The 23,968-nt window shown below is 37.1% G+C and overlaps 3 protein-coding genes across 10 annotated transcripts; all 3 read right to left on the bottom strand.

The window, feature by feature from the left end:
• Window positions 1-366: 366 nt before the first annotated feature.
• On the bottom strand, window positions 367-6,791 carry LOC111798534 (transcription factor bHLH110). 7 transcript variants are annotated; one of them, XM_087125435.1, is made up of 10 exons: window positions 6,653-6,791; window positions 4,814-4,920; window positions 3,950-3,977; window positions 3,774-3,873; window positions 2,304-2,670; window positions 2,087-2,206; window positions 1,830-1,895; window positions 1,672-1,737; window positions 1,243-1,302; window positions 367-730 (listed from the first exon to the last, which is right to left on the bottom strand). In XM_087125435.1, exons 2-10 carry the CDS (start codon window positions 4,829-4,831, stop codon window positions 557-559), a joined length of 999 nt encoding a protein of 332 aa, XP_086981561.1. In that variant the 5' UTR covers window positions 4,832-4,920; window positions 6,653-6,791; the 3' UTR covers window positions 367-556. The 7 variants fall into 7 exon arrangements, with proteins under 7 accessions (XP_086981561.1, XP_023537520.2, XP_086981562.1 ...); XM_023681752.2 differs by lacking the exon at window positions 6,653-6,791 and adding an exon at window positions 6,074-6,211; XM_087125436.1 differs by lacking the exon at window positions 6,653-6,791 and adding an exon at window positions 6,074-6,211 and having other exon boundaries at window positions 1,678-1,737.
• Window positions 6,493-14,430, bottom strand: LOC111798533 (cyclin-T1-3-like). 2 transcript variants are annotated; one of them, XM_087125434.1, is made up of 8 exons: window positions 14,127-14,430; window positions 13,623-13,954; window positions 11,709-12,100; window positions 11,398-11,479; window positions 7,942-8,076; window positions 7,692-7,864; window positions 7,422-7,573; window positions 6,493-7,338 (listed from the first exon to the last, which is right to left on the bottom strand). In XM_087125434.1, the coding sequence occupies exons 4-8, from the start codon at window positions 11,452-11,454 to the stop codon at window positions 6,740-6,742; spliced, it is 1,116 nt and encodes a 371-aa protein (XP_086981560.1). In that variant the 5' UTR covers window positions 11,455-11,479; window positions 11,709-12,100; window positions 13,623-13,954; window positions 14,127-14,430; the 3' UTR covers window positions 6,493-6,739. The 2 variants fall into 2 exon arrangements, with proteins under 2 accessions (XP_086981560.1, XP_023537515.2); XM_023681747.2 differs by lacking the exon at window positions 11,709-12,100.
• A 7,083-nt stretch (window positions 14,431-21,513) lies between these two features.
• Window positions 21,514-23,968, bottom strand: LOC111798707 (alcohol acyltransferase 9). The gene is made up of 2 exons (XM_023682012.2): window positions 23,426-23,968; window positions 21,514-22,505 (listed from the first exon to the last, which is right to left on the bottom strand). The coding sequence occupies exons 1-2, from the start codon at window positions 23,960-23,962 to the stop codon at window positions 21,525-21,527; spliced, it is 1,518 nt and encodes a 505-aa protein (XP_023537780.2). The 5' UTR covers window positions 23,963-23,968; the 3' UTR covers window positions 21,514-21,524.

The following is a 23,968-nucleotide window of genomic DNA, read 5'->3' as shown; positions in this document are numbered from 1 at the left end:
TGTTGATGGCAGAAAAAAATTTAGGTGAGTCACGTAAGTAAAAGTTGCACCATAAATTTTTAAATGGCTCATAGAAATGAGTTAAATAAGAATGAGTTAGACTCTCGATGTTCATTAGCTTGTTGCACGAAGAAAATGGTTGTAGATGAAGCTCTAGATTTTTCAAATATCTCTTCATCTAACATAGTATTTGAGTCTAAAAGAAAAAGAAATTGAACCTCGATTAAAGGGAGGCGTACTTTGTTTGAGGGGAGATGTTGAATGAAAGTCCCGTATTGGCTAACTTAGGAAATGGTCATGAATTTATAATCAAAGAATACTAACTCCATTGGAGTGAGGCCTCTTGGGAAGCCCGAAGCAAAACCGTGAAATTTGTAGATCATTTTAATTTAAAGTAATTTACAAAGCATCCATTAGGAATGGATCATAGGTGCTTCATCTCTATCATCATCACAAAGAGAGTGACCAAATTTACTCCACATTAGTAAGTTTTTTCTTACTTTTTTCTTTTTGTATTTACATGTCATATTTACCCCTTTTTCATCCACAAAACCCATCAAAATGTTCTCCGATTGAAACTCGCCGCCGTCAACGGCGGCCAAATGTTACCGATTCTGCCGCCGGTACTAGTATCTTCCGGCAAATAAGAAATGCAAGCCGTTGGTACTAAGCATAATCCCTTGGCTTTTAAATCACTCTCTGGTTTCTTGTCCTTTTCATTTGATTCATCCTGTAAAATTATTTAATTTTTTTGTGATAAGCACTAAAACTAAATTTTCTACAAATATAAGATAAAAATACATTTTTACCCTTCAATTTCATTAGATTACACCTCAAAATTTAGATAAATATTGTAATTTTAACACTAAATTTTAAAATTTTTGTAATTGTCAACTTCTAATAAAATAAAATAAAAAATTGTTTGAAAAATCATTAAAAAAATATGTTCATTAAATATATATTTGGTGCAAAATTTAAAAGATTTCTAAGAAAAATAGTGAATTTATATAAAATAAAGTAAAATAACTCGGTAAAATTAGTGGGTTTGTTAGAAATTAAATTGAATAAAAATGAAAGTACATGGTGAAAATTAATACAACTTGGGATTAAAAATTAGAATTTTTCCAAAATTAAATCAGCTTTATTCGATAACATTATATTTTCTGAAAATTTAAAATTTTAGTTTGGAATATTTTAAATAAATTGGTTGGAAACGAAATAATTAAATAAAGAGTTTCTCACCCGACATGTCGTTTTGTAGTTATTGCTGCGACACGACTTCATGTAAGAGTGGCTTAGCATCTGAAACAATGAAAATGAACAATTAATTTATCACAAATTTCATTTACCAAAAACAAATTTTTTTAATAATAAAAGAAAATATTATTTAAAACTTTTTTAGAAAAACTAAAAAATTATTTAATTCATCAATTCCATAAAAATACATTTAATATATTAGAATAGAACATTAAAGAAATTATATGAAAATATTTTTCATTTTTATAACCATATTTATTATCAAATTTAGTTTAAATTATAATTTTGGCTTTGATTTTAAAAAAATAATATTAAAAACTAAATTATAATTTTTTCGAGACTAAATTTGTAATTTAATTTATTTTTATCAAAAAAAAAAAAAAAAAAAAAAAAAAAAAAAAAAAGAAGTAATACCTCAACCTGATTTTGAAGGAAATTAATATAACTAATGGCCTCCATTAAAACAGATGCCGTGTCAGTCTGCAAGGGCAATTTCGTAATTGACAAAATAAGTCAAATATTTTTTTATATTATATATTAAACAAATAAATAAATAAATTGTTTTTTCATACCTTACCAAACGGTGCCACTAATTGTTGAAGTGCTGCAATTCTGTCTCCTAATTTCTCTTTCCTAATCTGTTTAAACCATAATTAAAAAATTAATTTAAATTTTATAATATGTAAAAAAAAGCATTAATTATTTTTAATACTACCAAAAATAAAGGCTAAATATACTCATTTACATTTATGCCCTTTTTTAATTAAAATTATATTTAATATTATTTAATAAAAAAGAATAATATTTATAATATAAATAATAAGCATACCTTCAAAGGAGGGCAAGTGGCGCGTGGCTCCACTCGCGGCTTCTTTGGAGGGGCTTCAATTGTCTTTTGCTGCTTCAAGCTATAAGGCCTCTTTGCTTGTGTAATTTCATGGTTTGGCATCTTCAATTTATATTATTTAATATTTATCTTATATATTCTAAATAAATTTTATAAAATATATATATAAACAAGTTATCGCACCCGAAAAACGACTTACTTTCGTTGATTGTTGGAACGGGACGGTATGATCGAACCCGAAAAAGCTCGACAGCTCGGCCATCAATGGCTGCCTTGAAGAAACATTAAGAGTAGGATGAATCTTGGTGCAGCAGCAGCAGCAGCAGCAGCTTTGAGCTATCTTGTTCAAATCTTCAAAGCTGCAACAATGGCTGTTCAATGTTCCATTGGTTTTGGGAGAAGAAGCTGATGCCTCTTCTTCACCTTTTTCTATGAACTTTTTATCTTTGCTTCCATGGAAATAATGCTGCAGGTTTGTGTATGTGTAGCAGCTCTCTCCGTCGATAATGGTAGCGGGATTCATGTCCTGAAGATGAAAATTTGGCTCGAATTCGCAGCTTGGGGAACTGCAATCAAATTCTCGACAAGGATTAATGATACAAACGTAATTATTGGATGTGAAAGACCGGGAAGTATTTAGTTGTACACGTAGTTGAACTTGAATCTTAACTAGAGTAAGCATCGAACACTTTTGTGTCTTTTGAACTTTGTGAGAAACTGTATCGGTTGGAGGAGAACAAAACATTCCTTATAAAAGTGTGGAAACCTCTCACTATGCGTTTTAAAATCGTGAGGTTGACGGTGATACGTAACGGACCAAAGTGGACAATATTTACTAGCAATGGGCTTGGGCTGTTACAAATAGTATCAGAGCAAGGCATCAAGCAGTGTGGCAGCAAGGACGTTGGACCCCTGAGGGTGTGGATTGTGAGATCCCATATCGGTTGAAGAGATGAACAAAACATTCCATATAAGAGTGTGGAAACCTCTCACTATGCGTTTTAAAACCGTGAGGTTGACGGTGATACGTAACGGATCAAAGCGGACAATATCAACTAGCAGTGGATTTGGGCTGTTACAAATAGTATCAGAGCTAGGCACCAAGCAGTGTGCCAGCGAGGACGTTGGACCCTCGAGGAGGGTGGATTGTGAGATCCCACGTGAGTTGGAGAGGAGAACAAAACATTTTTTATAAGGGCGTGGAAACCTCTCCCTAATAGATGCATTAAAAAACCGTGAGGCTGACGGCAATACACAACGGATCAAAACGGACAACATCTGTTAGCAGTGGGTTTGGGCTGTTACAAATGGTATCAGAGCCAGGCACCAAGCGGTGTGCTAGCGAGGACGTTGGACCCCCAAGAGGGGTGGATTGTGAGATCTCACATCAGTAGAAGACGAAAACAAAGCATTCCTTATAAGGGGGGTACGAAAACCTTTCCCTAATAGACACGTTTTAAAACCGTGATGCTAACAACAATACGTATCGGGTCAAACCGGACAATATCTACAAGCAGTAGACTTGGGCTATTACAAACTCGTTCTTTTTTCCTAATCCAATTTCTAACCTCTCGATCAAAGTTTCCTAACTCATCAACAAACCATACAATTAACGAATCAATAGAAACATGACACATCAAGTATTCAACGAGTATTCGAAAGTACTTACAATGTGACGTCGGGGTTCCAAGCATGACCGTTCCCGGAACCAAGAAGCAATTGGTTCTCGAGTTGAAGTTGGTGATGGAGATTAGCAGAGAAATCCATTGCTGAAAAAGAAGAGCAAAAGCAAAAGAAGAAGAATAAGAGGCTATCTCTGTTCTCTCATCTCTTCATGAATCATACCTCCTTTTATAATGCTTCTCTTTGGTACCTAAAAGAATGGATAAAACAATTTTAAGCAACCAATCAAATAATTAAATCATTTATGCTACTATAAACTGACCTATTTGACCACATTTTTCTTAACAAATTAATTAAATATGACATCATATATATATATATATATATATATATATATATATATGCAAAATGTCTTTATATCTTTGACCACATTTCCCTCTTTTTTTCCCCCTTTCTTTTGTATCTAAAGCTCTCGTCTCCTTTATTCGACACTATCATTTCCAAAAGGTTTCCCCACTCGTGCACGGTCCCATAACATCATTTCATTACAAGAAACACACATATAGAACACGTAAGCCGAACAATCATTCATCACATAACTCAACAGTAGTCCCTCAAACCTAGCATACAACGGGCAAACGGGCAAACCCTCATCGAGTTTTTGTGGGTAGAAAACAGTAAACAGAACACGAGAAATCAAACAGAAACGTACACGCTCTTGTTGAATGAAGATAGGAATTCAACTCCATGAACAAATCCCAAAAAAAAGCCATTTTCTATGATTGATAACTTTATAGCATATGGGTCCATCACCTCATCCCTGTCATTCAGTAAAAGGTGTATCCTTTATAAAGTACAAAGCCATAGCTTTTAACTTGGGGTAAAAAACAACCAAACTCAACTAACCCCTTCTCAAATGGTGTTTATCAGAGCAAAATTTGTTCTATGAATGAAGTAATTCCAGACAGTAATCCAAATTTATCATACTAATCAAGATTACAGTTCAGCTTTTGTTCTAAATCTCAACAAAGCAGGCAGATAAACAATGGTTAAAAGAAATTAACTTAGAGAGAGGTTAAAACTTACTGGTATGCTCCAAGCCATGCACAGAGTTGCAGAATCGACAAGCTTGCTTTTTCGTTTTCTCTACGGTCCTTCCCTGTAACGGTTGGTGAGTTTCACCATGCTCGTACCTACTCAAAGAACATGATGACGTTAGTTTAGTTTCGATACATAAGAACGAAATATGATAGGATCCAGTTTTTTCATTCCCTGCAATTATTTGACGATCGTTTTCGACATAAAAGTTCAATATAACATACTATTCAAGTCAAAAGACGTTTCTCCACGGTTTCTAAAAGGAGTTTTTTAAAGTAAATAAGATTTAAAGGTGTGTTGGGAAGAGACAAGCCATTTAACTAAAGGAAAAAAGAAAAAGAAAAGAAAGAAAATGATCTCTCACAAAAGGAGGATGAAACCAAGCACCCTGCCTGGGAATGTCTTTCTTTCTATAATGCTAAGTAAGCTAAAAGCTTTGCCTTATACAATTTGATTCCCTATGGCCTTGCTGTCTATGAGGTTTGTATAATAGTAGCAATGCAAGATCATGGGTGCCAATGTACATGATGACATCCCCTTATGCATGATTCAACCTCACCAGGAACAGAAAATCAAGCAAAAAGGATAAAGAATTTCACCGGCGGGCATTTGAAAAACTGCCGCGCTCCCAAGTGATTTGCTTCTGCTAGGAGGGAGTGAAAGGTTTTTAAGAGAAAAGTTAGTGAGAGTGATATCATATATGTAACGGCCCAAGCCCACCGCTAGCAGATACTGTCCTCTTTGGGCTTTCTCTTTCGAGCTATCCCTCAAGGTTTATAAAATGCGTCTGCTAGGGAGAGGTTTCTACACTCTTATAAAGGAGTTTCGTTCTCCTCCCCAACCAATGTGGGATCTCACAATCCACCCCCCTTTAGGGCCCAGCATCCTTGCTCGCACCGTCCCCTTCTCCAATCGACGTGGGACCCCCAAATCCACCCCCCTTCAAGGTCCAGCGTCCTTGCTGGCACATTTCCTTCGGAGCTCAGCCTTCTCGCTATCACATTACTCGGTGTCTGGCTCTGATACCATTTGTAACAGCCCAAGCCCACGGGAGTTACGTTCTCCTTTCCAACCGATGTGAGATCCCACAATATAACCCCAATAAGTCCTACTACTCCGCTACCTAAAAGAAGGATCTCTGAAAGTGAAAACGGAAGAAAAATTCTTTTAGCAATGCTCGAACAATAAAACGCGTTAATCTTATAAAAGCATCAAGCTTAACTACCTCCTATGGGCAGGGAAAGGTACCTGGACTCAATAAATTCTTCTACTAAATCTTTCGATGGCTTTGGGCTTCTAGCAGATTCATAGGACAAAAGCTAATAATACACAGTAATGTGGCATATCCAACTCCAAAGATTCTGAACCCAACTTCAAAACAGTGGCATTTTACCAGTAAAACAAAGTATTACGGTAGTAACGTGTTACGTTTAGTGTTAACATGATCCAAGCAACCTAAACACGAGGAAAAATCAACAAGCAATATAACAAAACTGCATAAAAATAAATGTGATACGATCTTGTAGACGAAATCAGGAGTGTTGAAAACAATTACCTGTACATATATTTATATCCGAAAGGTCAAATTGTACAACTAACTGCTTTATCTCGCTCACATAAAGAAGAAAAGATCACGAAAGTAACTAAGATTAGATACAAAATGGAACTAATGATAAAGGCTAATACATTCGTCGAAGAACGATTAGAACGTTGTGATATAAATACACTTCCATATAAACATGTAGTGGTACGTTATTAGACTACACAAGAGATGGAGGATAGAACTATCAAAAGAATGAATAATAAGCTGAAAATCTTAATACTTACAGTATCAATGTCCTGGAATTAATCAAAATCTCTGACAAGAAAAATATTGATGATACTTTATCAGTAAGAAGAATTGCATTGCAAACTTCAAGATGCCTTTATTCTCTTCTTCAATGACGATTCATATTCTAACTCTATTCCGTGTTCCAGCTCCTTTTCGATCCATGCTTCGCTGTCAATATCGGGGCTCATGGGCTGTACTTCCTTTGTGCTTGTAGCTCTACAAAGTCGTCTTCTCTTTATTGCCTCCCTGATTTGGAATACGTTTATCTTACTGTAGTCCTTACAAACAGATACAGAACCAGTTGTTGACTGTGTGGTCTGATCAGGATAATTTTGCTCGGTACTCCAACAAATCCCAGTATCACCATTGTCGATAGCACTACTTGAACTCCCAGTATCGCTTGTTTGGCAGGGTAAAACTTCCACAGGACTGATGCAGTAATTCATAGTTTCCTGATTGTGGCAACAATTAGGCAGTACAGGCTCATTGCAGCCACTGGCCTCCGTCGTGGCATCATGACTATCAAGCTGATCGGACATTGTCACGCTGGATATACATGATTGGGAGCTATCAACCCTTGTCTGTCCATCTAAAGATTCCGGCTGATGAGTCTTCTCTTTTGAAGGTGGTAGGTTTCGTTTTCTATCTTTCTCAAATAACTTCAACATTTTCTGTATAACCTCTGCAAGAATTCCAAAGAAAATGATAAATGCTCCCAACAAGCTGACAATAAAATATGAGTACAACGATTCGTTTTTTAACAACCTTGTAACTGTTTCGGTGAAACATCGAACTCCATCCACCAAACCTTTCCCTTATCCGAAGGTAATTTCACTTTTTGAAATTTGGAAGCGAGGAATATCGAACCAGCAGCAATATAATGGGGTTTGTACTCCAAGCACAATGTAGTATAAAGCCTACAAGTTTCATGATGGTGACATTAATCTCTAAAAGATAAACTACACTTCACTAAAAAAGTTACATCAAACTAGCACCAAGCAAACAGAAACTTGTGAGTAAGATGAAGATCTTTACCAATCATTTACAAAATTCCAGGCCACCTTCCCAAGATCAGCAGCCATTCCTAATCTTTTTAGAGCAGTAACGAGTGGCTTGTAGGGAAGTTGAACGTCGACATCAAATGCAAGCGTTGACAATAGAAGCCTCTCCCCAATCAAGATTAGTTCCTTTTGTTTGTTGAAAACTTCCTACAAGCAGAATTTTCGTTCGGTCATCCAATCACTTAACATAAATGTTAAAGAAGATAATAGGCAGAGTATTGTACTTTTTGTCTAATTCTTTTAGGGGCAGAAGGATCCCATTGGTATATCAACTCATAAGACACAACAACGACATCATTCAGAAACCTTGGTGTCTCTTCAATCTTACAGGCAAGAAACATACCTGTCGTTCCGATTGTCTGCAACAAAGTATACAAGTTTGAGTTATAAAACAAAATCCCATACAACAGACAAATAAGAGATCCTTAAGAATAGAAAGAATTCATGAGGAAGTATAGGATCTTATTCTTAGTTATTTAAAACAGAACCCAAATTTTCAGTGATACTTGAAACGTTACAAAGAAAGCCCCTTTTAAGGAGACGTTTCTAACTGAGATCTTTCCCTCCACCACTTCAAATTTACCCACTTGAACACTTCCCTCTAGAAGTCTCCGACATCTCCCAAAACACAATCCAACCAATCTTGTCGCTCCATGGAGATGGTAATCTTTGTGAACCACCTGGTCCAGGAAGATTCAAGTTTTTCTCCGAACAAAACATTCCTTCACCAAATTGTTTTTCCTAGAGGAACAAGCTTTAAAGGACATTAAAGAAGATCCATAAAATGTTTGTTCCAGAGGCGCTTTTTTTTCTTTTTCTTCCAACTTAATCAAAAAAACATCCACTGAACTAATCAAGGAAGATCAATTTTCCACGCTACAGCAAATAAAATCCAAAGATGCCCTTGTCTAGTTATGAATCCAAGTTGCTGAAGTTTATGTTTAAAAGTAGACGGGAACCACGATTGTAGCGCCCCTAATTTTCTTAACCTAATTAGTGATGTCACCCAGCGGAAATTTATAATAAATAGCTTTGGAAATAACACCAAGGTTTTACATAAAAGTTCGAACTGAAAACAGAAAATTTAAATAAAACAATCATTCAACGATTTAACTTAAAAAATAAACTGCCCAACAATGCCCTCTCATCAACTTCCATGGTATCCTCAGCCTTCACCGTCAACCGTGCATTGGTGCCTTGCCTTTACCTGAAAAATTTAGGTAGCACGTGGCTTGAGTATTTTATGAAATACTCAGTAAGTCACCCCACTGTTGAGGTTAGATAGGCAAACACATATAACATATGAGTGGGACCTAACTTTCATAAATTTTACGTGGCCTTGGGCTCTTTTCTTTTTTGCGCAGGGTTGGATGTGTGGTACTTCTCCACACACGGCCCATGGGCCCACCAGGCGGGCTCGTATACGTACCCCTGGGCCTGGCTTGGTCGGGCACAATGTATTACACGTTCACCGGACGCCAAATAATAGAAAAGACCCGCATGATATCATGACGAACATAAATATCGTATTCTTACTTTCATTTCATGACATTAAGGGGAAGTATCCCGATGCAAATGACATATAGATATGCATGAGGTCTCATGTCTTTCATTACATGACATATTACGTTTCCTTTCCTTTATACATTTCATAACATAACTCAATTATGCTACGTGTATGCATGACAACGTTCATCACATTCATAGCATGTAATATTATCATAACATCCAATACATTTCATAACATTACCAGAAACACAATCAATGCATAACATGGTCATATCACATAAAAATAAGGTGCATGCAAAAGCCACAGGGCACGCACCAACATACAACATAAATTAGGCTAACTCCAATAGTAAAGCCACTTACCTCGATGGCCTTGGCCGAAGTTACTCAGATAAGCTAACTCCAACGGCTAACTACTTCCTCAAAAGTCAAAAACAAGGGCATAAATAGCTTCAAAAAGGCCGAAAACCTAGAAATCGACATATTATGAGTATACCGGCCGACAAGGGTTTGGAATCGGGGAGTAACTGTTTCTGTATACTCATAATATATCGATTTCTAGGTTTTCAGCCCTTTCGAAGCCGTTTCTGCCCTTGTTTTGCCTTTCGAGGGAGTAGTTAGCCTTTGGAGTTAGCTTTGTGAGTAACTTCGTCCAAGGCCATCGAGGTAAGTAACTTTACTGTTGGAGCGCAAGTAACTTCGTCCAGCCCTTCCGAAGCCGTTTCTGCCCTTGTTTTTGCCTTTCGTTTCTGCCCATGATGTATGTTGGTGCGTGCCCTGTGGCTTTTGCATGCACCATATTTTTATATGATAGGACCATGTTATGTAGTGATTGTGTTTTCTGGTAATGTTATGAAATGTTATGGATGTTATGATAATATTACATGCTATGAATGTGATGAACGTTGTCACGCATACACTAGCATAATTGAGTTATGTTATGAATTTGTATAAAGGAAAGGAAACGTATTTTGTATTACGTAATATGTCATGTAATGAAAGACATGGGACCTCATGCATATCTATATGTCATTTGCATCGGGATACTTCCCCTTAATGTCATGAAAGTAAGAATACGATATTTATGTTCGCCATGATATCATGCAGGCCTTTTCTATTATTTGGCGTCCGATGAACGTGTAATACGTTGTGCCCGACCAAGCTAGGCCCAGGAGTACGTATACGAGCCCACCTGGTGGGCCCATGGGCCGTGTGTGGAGAGTACCACACGACCAACCCTACCCAAAAAAGAAAAGAGCCCAAGGTCATGTAAAGTTTATGAAAGCTAGGTCTCACTCATATGTTGCATGTGTTTGCATATCTAACCTCAGCAGTGGGGTGACTTACTAAGTATTTCATAAAATACTCAAGTCATGTGCTACCTAAATTTTTTAGGTAAAGGCAAGGCACCCATGCACGATTGATGGTGGAGGCTGAGGATACCATAGAAGTTGATGAGAGGGCATTGTTGGGCCGTTTATTTTTTAATTGGGATTTTAAGTTAAATCGTTGAATGATTGTTTTATTTAAATTTTCGGTTTTCAGCTAACGAATGTTTTCTTATTCTAAGATATGTTTATTTCGAGTTTTTGAACTTTTATGTAAGACCTTGGTGTTGTTTCCAAAGCTATTTATTATAAATTTTCGCTTTATGATTCATACACGCATGGGTGACGTCACTAATTAGGTCAAGAAAATTAGGGGCGTTACAACAATCATCTGTTTTCTCGTTATTCTTAAAGCAAAAAATTTGGGGTGTCAGTGTTTCAAGGATTCAGTTTCACATGGGTATTCAATTGGAAGCAAGCTAATGTTATCTTGAGGTTCATAACATTCAGTTGAAAAAAAAAAAAAAGTATTAATTACTATGGTCAACACGGTCAATATTACTTCGAGGGGTCTTTGAACAGAAAGGAACAAATATATGGAGGAAATACTTGAAATCATTAAACGCTACGGCTGCTTCTTGGTGAAGGATTTATTCTTCCTTCACAATCAATTCTAGTTGGAAGGCCTTTTGTGTAACTATTATCAACTTGTTCACGGTATGATGCATTAGTATTTCCTCTTTTAAGGAAACTTGAGAGACTACTGCATTGTAACGTTTCAAATATCAATGGGCTTACTATAGTATAGGAATGCAGAAAACAAATTTTAATCCATCAACGCACCTGCCAGTCATTTTTAGCATGGGACTGACGCATATAGAATCGGTGGCAAACCATCATGGCACTTGCAATTGTTACTTGAGGCCTGAAAGATATACAAATCAGCAGATCAACGCGAAAATTTGGTAAAAGTAATTATTATTGCAGTAAGATAAAAGATTACATATAGCTACAATCATCAACATTTAAGCAACCAAAATGGGCTACAGAAAAAAGTGCCAGGTCCAATCCTTTAGAGGCCCGTAAGTGAAAACAAACGAGGTGTGGCTAAAAAGTTATATGAAGAATCATCCATTATAAGAGAGATTTCTCACCTAAAAGAATAGAGCAGAAGAAATAGTTGAATCTATTTAAATATGAACAGAGGACAGTTGAAGAAATTTTCTTCTAATAATTGTGAGTGCTTGAGAGTTGATCAGTGATGATGGTGATGAATCTGGAGAATGATGGAAAGGAGGGAGAGACTTCGCTATGCCCATAAGCAATATGCACAATGCATACAACAGAACTATAAAATGGCAATCTTGAAAGCGCACGGTGCACGAATATACTGAAGAAATCCACGGATAAAGTGCTTTTACAAGTATGGTCAATAATGAGCATCATCGAGTTTCAAGCTTTGTCTCTGGCCTGCAATCTGATATTAAAAACCAAGTACAGCTACAATCCTCGGGATATCTTTCAGATGCCATAACCTGGGCAACAACTATTGAAGAACAAAATAATGAGGAATTCAAGAAAATGTCCAGAAGAACATCCTGGGAAAAATCAAGGAATACCTACAGGGGAAGGTGGGTCACCAAAATCAAAGAAATCGAATATGCAGAACAAACAACCAAAAAGAACACCAATCCCTACAACAGACCAACGTTGGCAAATGTTTTAGGTTTGGACAAAGTGGACATCTATCCATGAATGCCCTCAAAGACTGCTCTTTAGCACTGATTGAGGACAATCACAATTTGGATGACGGCATATGTGGAGAATCTGAAGAAATAACACATATTGAATCCATTGAAGGTGAAGAATAATCATGTATCATCCACCTCTTAACTCCAATGACTGAATCCAATCCATGAAGGCATCCCCTTTTAAGACAAGATGTACAATAAATGGGAAAATATGCACGGTCATCATAGATAGCAGAAGCAGTGAGAATACGGTTTCAAGAAAAGCTTGTTAGCACACCTAATCTTATGGTGGATCCACATCCAACACAATATAAGGTTGGTTGGATTAAGAGGGAAGATGAAGCACAAATAAACGAAATATGTACAGTTCCGGTGTACCTAGGTAATAGCTATAAAGACCAAATGGTTTGTGATATACTTGAAATGGCAGTTACAAAGACCAAGTGGTTTGAGATTTCCTTGAAATGGATGCATGCCACTTAACAAGGTGATGATACAAAAAGTGAAAGCGAAGGTCAACTTTTCACAATTCAACCATCAAAACAAATTCCCAAATATACCAATAGACTTTCCACCATTGAGAGATATTCAACATCACATTGACTCTCTTCCAGGATTTATCATCCCTCATTTACCACATTATAAAATGAGATCAGATGAATATAAAATCCTTCATGAACAGGTTTGGGAATCACTTGAAAAAGGACATATACAACCTACCTCAACACCAAAAAAAGATGGGAGTTGGCGGTGTGTATTGACAGTAGAGCGATAAATAAGATTACCATAAAATGTTACCTTCCCATCCCAAGATTGAGTGTGGTTTACTTGACCAGCTATGGGGAGCAAACATATTTTCTAAGGTGTATCTACGTAGCAGTTATCATCAAATACGAATATGCCAATGATCATTTGTTCAACGCTTTCATAGTTATCATCATATCTTAGAAATCTCAACCCAAACACCACGTGTTTTACTCCTAAGCTCATTAGACCAATACTAGTGCAAATTCAAACACAAGCATATCCATATTTCCAGCTGTTCTCTTCCTAGCCTTCCTATTCCATAATAAACTAAATCAAAATCCCCCATGAAACTATGAAAGCGTTAACTAGCAACGATAATAGATGGCCAAACAAAACTTATGTGAGCCAAAAAACTTGGTGACTGAAGAATAAAGATAGCTAGATCTGCAATGACAAAACAGATAACACAAAGAAAGGTAATTTTACAAATTTCTCAGGAAGTGCTCAGCAAAAACATGTATAAAAGAAATACACAAACTGTCACATGCATATAAATTAATGAAGACTTACACTTTCAGCTTCATGCCAAGCTCTTGAAGAAACGAGCAATATGACTTCCTCAGTTGAGACTCTTTCTTGAAATCAATTCCATCCTTCCTGGATGGAGAATTATGTTCAATTTCCTGTTTACAGAAATACCATTTACGTGCAGAGTTCAAATGCTCTTCCTGGACATAAAGAGTAGATGCAGTTCCTGGAATGCCACTCTCCATATGATTATGGGGCTGCTGTCTTGCCATTCTCTCACTCTCTCCCCTCATTGAATCGCTTCAAACAAACCCAGCAGTGACCGTAGAACAAATGATCATACTCTTTCCTCAAAGATTGAACAAAAAAACAACCTGAAGAAGTGGACAGTGGAGGAACTGATAAATCGACTAAAGCATTTCAACCGATTCTTACTATTAGAACAACACATTCAACCGATTCCAAAAGAACCCATAAATCATTGCCGCAGCCAACAATTAATGAACCAAAAAAAAGGGAACAAATTAGGTCAAGAAGACGAATTACCCGACGAACGTGAGAATGCCCGGAAGGAAAGATTTAGGGTTGGGTGTCGGTTTGAGCTACAAACGAAACCCTAACTTCCGGTCACCAAAACACTTGCAGAAACATTCGATTGGACTGGAATTGACTTGACTGGGTTCCTTCGAAACCACGCAAACACGCGGAAGCTTTCGGCTGATGGATCAATGAAGTTCCCGAATCGGCGGCGAACACAAACGGTGTTGGAGAATCGAAGGTAAACACAGAATCCGCCGCCTCAAAATCGAAGCTTTAGCAATAACGCCAAACACAGTTCGCCGATGAGTTTTTACCAATATATCAGAAATTGTAAAATAATTAAATTTTTTAAAAATTGAAAATTAAAAATTTATTAAACACAAAATTAAAAAATAAACCAAACACGATTTTACGGCCCATTGGGCTTTTAGGATTCTACTGGCCCATTAAGGGCTAATGGGGAAACCAATTTGGGCTTTATAGAAATGGGCGGCCCGTGGTTAAAACGATGGACCACAGCGGCTGTGGTCCGGGCCAACCCAAAAGCCTCTTTTAGAAATTAAAAAAGAAATAAAAATATTGGTCCCTTAAAAATATTATTAAAAATTTAATTAATTACAATCAGTTATTTTTTTTTATTTATAAACAATTAATTATTATTACATTAGTATACAAAAAATGTCATATCAAATTTTTAATATTATTTCTTAAATTGAATTACAAATTTGGTTTATATTATTTATAAAATCTTTTTAAATAATTCAAAATCTTATCAAAAAGTTTAAAATGTAGGTATTGTTTTCTTTGGGTTTTACTGTCATGTGAGATCTCACAATCTACTCCACTTGGTAGTTAAGTGTCCGCTGACACTCGTTTCTCTCTCCAATCAATGTGGATCTCACAATCCTCCCTCCTTCGGGACCCAATGACCTCGCTAACACACTGCCCAATGTCCACCTCCCTTCGGGGCCCAATGTTTTCATTGGCACACCGCCCAATGTGACGTGGGATTTCACTATCTACCCCACTTCGTAGCTAAGGGTCCTCGCTGACACTCATTACTCTCTCCAATAAATGTGGGATCTCATAATCCTCTCTCCTTCAGGATCCAATGACCTCGCTAGCACCCTGCCCAATGTCCACCTCCCTTCAAAGCCCAGCGTTCTCACTAACACACCGCCTAGTGTCCACCCCATTTTTAGGCTCAACATCCTCGCTAGCACACTGCTCGGTGTCCACCCCCTTTGGGGCCCAGCATCCTCGTTGTCACACTATTCAGTGTCCACCCTCCTTTAGGGCTCAACTTTCTTTTTTATTCACAGAGCTTGGTGTCTAGCTCTGATACCATTTGTAACAGACTAACTCCACCACTAATAGATATTGTCTGCTGCTCTAATACCATTTGTAACAGCTCAAACCCACCACTAGCAGATGTTATCCTCTTTAGGCTTTCCCTTTCGAGCTTCCCCTCAAAGTTTTTATAAAGGTTATGGAGAGATTTCCACACCCTTATAAAGAATGTTTCGTTCCTCTCTCCAACCGATATGAGATCTCACAGTTAACTTACCGACGAAAAACTACTTGAATAAAGAAAAGAACAAAGACGGATAAAACCATTTACGAAAGTCTTATCTACGAGATTCGAACAAGAAACAAAACCCTAATAAAATTGAAACTTCCTTGTCATCATGGGAAGCATAAGCATATTCAAAGCAAAAAATGATGTAAGAGAAGAAGAAGAAGAAGAGAGGGGATAAGTGGACAGCTTAGAACAATCCATTAAGACATAGCTAGTGGGATGAGACTGTCCACTTTTGTGTTCTTTTTGGGTATTAAAAAATGGTTTTGGGTGAACTGTCTTTTGCTGCCTAACTTCATTATTGAACACTTCATATTGGGTGTGTGTATGTGTGTGAGCAATGCCACTCCCCCCATTAAAAAGACCCTTCTCGATGTCTCCTCATGCCCTTCTTTTCCCATCACTTTGCCCCTTCTACCCTCCCAAGGGACACCAAAATACCCCTCCGCTTTACACGAACGCGAACGGTTAGAATTTTCAATACTAACCCAGTCGTTATTTATGTATGGGCCCAGCGGTATGCGAACTGTCTGGTGAGCCCATACTCGCACGTATGGACTGTGTGTAAAGTATAGGGTACACATCCAAGCTGCCCATTAGAATAGTGCCGTAGGAAAAAATACACTGATATGATAGATCCCGTCATTGCATTCGCATGTTTTTTGCATTTAACCCCCAACGGTGGGGTTACTTACTAAGTATTTCTTAAAATACTCAAGCTACGTGCTACCTCTATTTCAAGTTAAAGCAAGGCATTTCGGTCGAGACCATGGCACATGCATAGGGTTGTCGTATTTATTTTCTTAGACTTAAGCTACAATAAGATGTTTTTAATTTAAACGTTTATTTATTTTATTTAGTCTTTTGTTGTGTCGTTTTTAAAGGTGTTTTCAAAACACGTAAGTCCATGGTTGTGTTTTAAGCTGAACGTTATGTTTTATGAAAGTTTAAATGAAGTATTTCTGCATTCAATGTTTATAATATGTATACAGTAGCGACCTTAAATTAAGTGAAAATTTTCGAGTCGTTACACTAACCCAATCGTTATTTAAGAAAATAGGGTAAAATGTTCAAAACAGAAGCTTTTCTGTCTACTTTACGATGTTTACATCATCATCTTAATCTTCTGCACAGCTTCAATAGTGATATGAACTTTAGGTCCCGAGAGCTGATGTTGTCCCACCTCATCCCAAAATACAAGTGAATGACATCTTTTGTCATACGAGGCTTCAAACTTGACTGTTGAAAAGTCGGGTTTATAGGTTACGTAGACTCTTTTAGATAGTGAACGTTCTTTATAGCCCTAGCTCAAGATATACTTCGTCATATCTAGATACGTGGTTACCACAAAAAGAGTAGCTAAAATTCATGTGATTGTAATTTTTAATCATATCTTTAATTGAGTTGCAAGTGATGAGGTTTAAAGTACTACGTTGTAGTTTGGATTATTTAATTTTAATTAAATAAAAATTAAACATAATTAATTAGACGATTTAGTTGTCAGCTCGTTAAGATACATACTATTGATCTTAAGAGGACGAAATTAGGTCTGAATCCCTTCAACACATGCTCGTTGAAAAAAAAAACCCTAATTTGGTTCGTGAACAAATCCCGAAATCACTAATATTAACTCTTATTCCCTTAGCTTTTTTAATCGTTTAGTCCCGATATGATAAGAATTTTGGTCGTGGTTCAAAAACATGTTTTTGTTTTTGAAATTATCCTCTTTGGGCTTTCCCTGTTGGACTTCCGCGTCTATTAGGGAAAGATTTTCACACCCTTATAAAGGGTAATTTGTTCTCCTCCCCAACCAATGTGGGACATCACAATCCACCCCCCTCCGGGACCCAGCGTCCTCGCTGGCCCTCTTTCTTTCCTCCAATCGATGTGGGACCGCCCCCAAATCCACCCCCTTTCGGGCCAGCGTCCTTACTAGCACACCGCCTCGTGTCTACCCCCCTTCGGAGAACAGTGAGAAGGTTGGCACATCGTCCGGTGTCTGGCTCTGATACCATTTGTAACGGCCCAGATCCACCGCTAACAGATATTGTCCTCTTTGGGCTTTCCATTTCGGGCTTCCCCTCAAGGCTTTAAAACGCGTCTGCTAGGAAAAGGTTTCCATACCCCTATAAATGGTGGTTTGTTCTCCTCCCCAACAAATGCGGGACATCACAATCCACCCCCCTTCGGGACCTAGCGTCCTCGCTGGCACTCTTTCCTTCCTCCAATCGATGTGGGACCGCCCCCAAATCCACCCCCCTTTGGAGCCCAGCATCCTTACTGGCACACCGCCTCGTGTCTACCCCCCTTCGGAGAACAGCGAGAAGGCGGCACATCGTCCGGTGTCTGGCTCTGATACCATTTGAACGACCCTGATCTATCACTAGCAGATATTGTCCTCTTTAAGCCTTTCCTTTCGGGTTTTCCTTCAAAGCTTTAAAACGCGTCTGCTAGGGAAAGGTTTCCATACCCTCATAAACGGTGTTTCGTTCTCCTCCCGAACGAATGAAGATTCTCACAACAGTAGAAAGGAAAACTATGAAATTTATAAGTAAAATTAGTATTTACGGGCTGATTTTAAAAAATCAAACAATTACCGAACCCTAAACCCTAAACCCTAATTTTGTTTATCATTAGAAATCCATATATGTGAGAAAGTGAAAGTGAGAAAATGAAAGCACTAACTTTTTATTATATGGTTGAAGGAAACGTGTTATTATAATTATGAAAGAATAATTAGATCCATGATTAATAAACACCAAAAATTACTTTAAAAAGTGGAAATCTGTGGCAGGTAGTATTAATTAAAATCATATTCTAAAAAAGATATGGCATTATTAATATTAAATTTAAATTATCATCACTCTGAGACCATAGTCTAAATAATCAATCAAATATACTATATAGTTAAATAAAGACATTAATAAATACTTGAATTAATTATAAATTGATATCTGGTTAGTGGTCGATGTTTAATTGGTCCTTTCTAAATTTATTAATTAAAAATTTATCGGAATAATTATGAATTAATTAATTACAAAATTAAAGTGGAGAAATGCCACGCCACAAAAGTTAAAATTTTATTTTATTATTTTTTTAATTACTTTAATACCAAAAAAATGCATTCAACCTTCAAGATGTGTTCTTAGAATCTTTTAAAAGATATAATAAAAAAAGGGAAATTAAATTAAAAAATCTTTAATTAATCAAATTAAATTATTGTTAAAATTTAAAAAAATTTTAAAATTTTTTTGAGTTGAGTTGAAATCATTTAATTAAATTTTTATTTTTAATAAAAATAAATTGATCTATTTATTTATTTTGAAATATTTAATTAAGATTTACTATTCAATTTCGACTTAAACTTTGAGGGCGTAGGCGTGCAAAGGTTTCCTCGGGCCAGACGAAGATTGGCCCTCGAGTGCAAAGATAGAAGGGAACTTGACTGCAAGACCCACCTGCGAGTAGGGACGAAAGTCGGCCTTAGTGATTTGACGGTGCCGAGTGGAAGGGTCATCTCTCAACGGATTAAAGTTACTCTAGGGATAACAGACTGGTCTTCCCCAAGAGCTCACATCGACGGGAAGGTTTGGCACGTCGATGTCGGCTCTTCGCCACCTGCGGCTGTAGTATGTTTCAAGGGTTGGGCTGTAGAGTTACTCTATTATCGTACGTGAGCTGAGTTTAGAACGTTGTGAGACAGTTCGATCCATATCTGGGTGGGTGTTAGAGCATTGAGAGGACTTTTCCCTGGTACAAGAGGACCGGGAAAGACGCACCTCTGATAAAAAATTTCAAAATTATTTTTTTTTTCGAAAAAGATGTCGGCAAGATCTAAGCCATGATGAACCTATACTCGCTGTCATTATCGTATCAGAAGAGGGAAGCTCAAACGAGCCAACCCCAATAAAAATCTCGTCGTCAACTAAAAAACACCGCGATGTGAGACAAGGAAATCAGACAAATATTTATCTCCATCTAAGAAGATAAATAGTGAGGTTGATGTCATATCAGGGGCAGAATTGTCCGTCACGAACGAATATCATACGTTTGAATCCGAGCTAGCTAAATTCTACGAGCAGCTAAATGAATTATTAACAGTTGGGTCCCAAGGGTTAGAGAGAGACACCAAGACAACACTGCCGAGGGACAGAGACAAACCTCGGAAACATAGTCACGTAGAAAATAAATAATAAGAAATCTTTCTTGTTAGTTTGGTTTAACTCAATTTAGTCGAAGAACTCATGAACCAACCTAATCCATAAATTTTCGTTTATCTGAACTTAATAGAACTCAAATAAATTTACAACCCTACCCAAACCATACAGCTCGGGTTAGGTTGATCAGAACATTAACGAACCATGTTAGGTAAATTTCAATTAAATGCGTTCAAACACAGACTTCTCGACCAGATACCATAAATTACTATGTATGGAATATTTATTTGATTAATATTCTTATCTTATCAAATATATAGTCATATATATAAAAAGCTTTAAAATAAAGTGTTAGGCCTAATAAATCATTCTACTGACTATGGCATTATGGCCAAACCAATTAAAAAGATATCCAAAGTCCTCTTTTCCTATATCTTATCTTTATTCTATGTTGGGTTTGAATATTATATAGCATAACGAATATTAATTATATGATATTATTTTTTAACAATAACCCTAAACCCTAAACCCTAAACTATACGATTTTAAAATTATTAAATAGATCAGATGAGATTTAATATGTTTGAAAATGTTCTTTATAGTATCCAGTAGAGGTGTTCAAATGACTCGAGAATTTGATCAATTAAGATTATCCAGTTCAAACCATAAATATTACGTGGAGTTGGGTTAGATTTTTTTTTTCTCGATTTGGGTTGGTTTGAATTTTGAAAAATTGAAAACTTGGGTTGGTTCGTAAATTGACATAGTTTCAGTCAGGTGAACCCGGCTAATCCGAAAATAGGGTTACAATATAACCCTACCCTACCATACTTTTAACATAGTTTAACCGTAGAAGTGTTCAAATGACTGGAGAATCCAACCAACTCAGATTATCCTGTCCAAACCATAAATGTTAGATTTTTTTTTTTTTTTTTTTTTTTTTTTTTTTCTGATTTGGGTTGGTTCGTAAATTGACATAGTTTCAGTCTAGTCAACTCGACAATTCCGAAAATAGGGTTACAATCTAACCCTATCCTACCATACTTTTAGCCATAAGGTTACAATCTAACCCTATCCTACCAAGCTTTTAGCCTAGTTTAGCCATAATTAGTAGAGGTGTTCAAATCACTCGAGAATCCGACCAATTCAGATTATCCTATCAAAACCATAAATATTAGATTGGTTGGTTCGTAAATTGACATAGTTTCAACCGGGTCAACCTGTCAATTCCAAAAATAGGGTTACAATCTAACCCTACCCTACCATACTGTGTTCAAATGACTCGAGAATCCGACTAACTTAGATCATCCATTCAAAAATTGAAAACTTGGGTCGGTTCGTAAATTGACATATTTTCAAACTGGTCAACCACCAATCCGAAATAGGATTATAACCTAACCCTACCGTACCGTACTTTTAAAATTATTACGAAAATTAAGAATATTTAACGTTTGTAACCGATGTTAGTGATGTATTGTGACTTATGAATATTTGATATTTGAGATTTACCACATTACCACAGTTCAACCCAATTCGAAAATAGAGGGTTGGGTTAGATTGTGAATCCTATTGGAACTGCTAGGATCATCCATCCCGAGTCCAAAATATTTCTAATAAATAAAATTGGAAAGAAATAATTATATTTATATAATATATATATATTTTTTTTCATATGAAACTATTTTGTTCTCCATTATCATTATTAATTCTATCTTCATCTTCATCGTCACTATAACAACAATCCTTCATATAAACCTCAAACTTGTGGGCCACACATTCCGGCACCGACACCAGGACTCTAACGGCGTTGACATCTCCGGCGACCGGCAAGAATAGGCAATAAATATCACTGGCAAGAGGCCCCATATGGACCGCCTTCCCTTCGCCGAAATCCAAATCCTCAAGCCCAAGTTTGGACCATTGCGAAATCACCAAGCTCGCCGACATGTCGGTTCTAACACTTCTATCATCCAACATGTCGACCACGGACCGCACGTACTCATCGGTGACAGCAGCCTTAGCCTGTTGAACTAGCGTGACGCCGTGGTGGATATTGGCGGAGGTGGCAGCGGCGTTGAGCTCCTTAACGGAGGATTGAGCGCAGGCGAGTACGAAGGCGTTACCGTAATAACCGGAGGGTGGTTCATGGAGGAGGAGGCGGCGACGAACGTTGACGGAGAAGAGAAGGTTAACGGGAAGTGAAGGAGGGAGAGGAACGACGGTGGCGAGGGTGAGAGAGTGAAGCCAGCATTGCCAGGTGTGTGCGGCGAGGGCTTCGAAAGTGGTGCATTTAAGGGAGGGGATGCAACGGCGTTTGAGGCGGAGGATTTGAGCGGCGGAGAAGGGGACGGAGACGGGGCGGAGAGGGAGGGAACGGAGGAGGTTGAGGAGGTTGTTGTTGTTGTTGTTGTTGTGGGTGGTGTTAGAAGGGGTAGTTTTGGAATATTGAGGATGAGGGGAAGTGACGTGGAGAGGGTTGCGGGGTTTGAACACGTGGCGGAAATGGAAGGGTTTGATTGGTAGAGGGAGATTGGGTTTAGTTGTGATGTGGGCCCACGCATGCAGGAATTGTGACGTACCCACACCGTCCGACAGGCAGTGGTTTATTCCGGTGCATAGGATCATCCCTCCACAGCTCAAATTTGTCACCTACCCAAAAAAAAAACATCTTCCTTAAAAAAATACAAAAAAAAAAAAAAAAAAAAAAAACAGAAATTTCATCGAAACATTTCAAATTTAGTGGTAAATATATATATATATATAGTATGTCGAATTTGATGGAAACGTTTCAAATTTAGTGGTAAAAAATATTAATTTCTCCCAAATTAAAAAATATATATATATATAGTAGGTCGAATTTGATCGAAATGTTTCAAATTTAGTGGTACAAATATTAATTTCTCCCGAATTAAAATATATATATATATATATATATATAGTAGGTCGAATTTGATCGTTTCAAATTTAGTGATAAAAATATTAATTTCTCCTGAATTTAAAAAATATATATATAATATTAACAATATTAAATTGATCTAAATTTTACGACTAAATAGTTTAATGAGACATATTAGACACAGTTAAAAGTTTAGGAACTTATTGTACATGATTTAAATTAGTTTAAGAAAATTATAAAGTATAAAATTAAAAATTTAAGAGATTAAATTTATAATATATTTGCACGTTAAAATAAATAAATAATTTTTTTTTGTATCGTGAAAAAAGTAAGAGACAGTACTATTGAAGGAGTCCTTTCTCTACCACCCAAAAGCTGCGACCACAAAAGAAAAGAGCAGCTGAAACTTTGCTTGGAAAGTGTTCTCTCAATGACATGTTATGTTATGCTTTCAACAATAAAGTTCTTTCTTTTTTCTTCTCTCACTAGGTTTAGAGAGAGAAAATGGAACAAGAGGATTAAAAAAATATAATATTTAATCAACTTGACCATAATTCAATTAATTAAATAATATAATTTCGATCTATTCTTAAAATTATGTGGACTAAATTGCAATTTAATGTTGAGTTTAGAACTAAATTGCAATTTTAATGTCGGGTTTTGATTAACGAACCTGAACGATAAGGGGAGGAATATCCAAGAAACTCGAAGCTTCGTAGCGATGAAGCAATTTCCTCCAAGACCTGTTCGGCGTATCCGCCGTTTGAAGAAACTCCTCGGCCGTGAAATCCATAAAACCCTCAACGAAAACCGCCCCTTCTCCGTTACACTCTACTTCAAGCTTCCGATCAAATTCCGACGACGGCCCTCCGCCGCTGACCCTCAAACGTCCGGCGAGAGGGTAGTAATTTTCAAGAGCAATGGCGAGAGAGCGCTTGAGCTTGCACAAGCTGACACCCTTTTGGAACACGAACACGTATTTGATGGAGAATCTAAGGAAGCTTTGATCGTCGAGATTGGAGAGGTATATTGAGTGTTTTGGGGTTGGGTTTGCCGGCCGGATTAGCACCGGTGGGTTAACATAGACCAAATCTGGAAGCTCCGGCGACTTTAGCATCATGGTGGCGGTGGTGGTGGTGGGAGAGGTTATGGGGGGAGGCGGAGAGAGGGTATTTGTAGAGGAGAGATTGGTGGTACGATCAAATTCCATTAGAGA

The sequence above is a fragment of the Cucurbita pepo genome, chromosome 7 (genome assembly GCF_057944985.1).
Source record: "Cucurbita pepo subsp. pepo isolate OVF chromosome 7, ASM5794498v1, whole genome shotgun sequence".
NCBI classification, from domain to species: Eukaryota; Viridiplantae; Streptophyta; class Magnoliopsida; order Cucurbitales; family Cucurbitaceae; genus Cucurbita; species Cucurbita pepo.
This window is presented reverse-complemented; position numbering and strand designations above follow the sequence as displayed.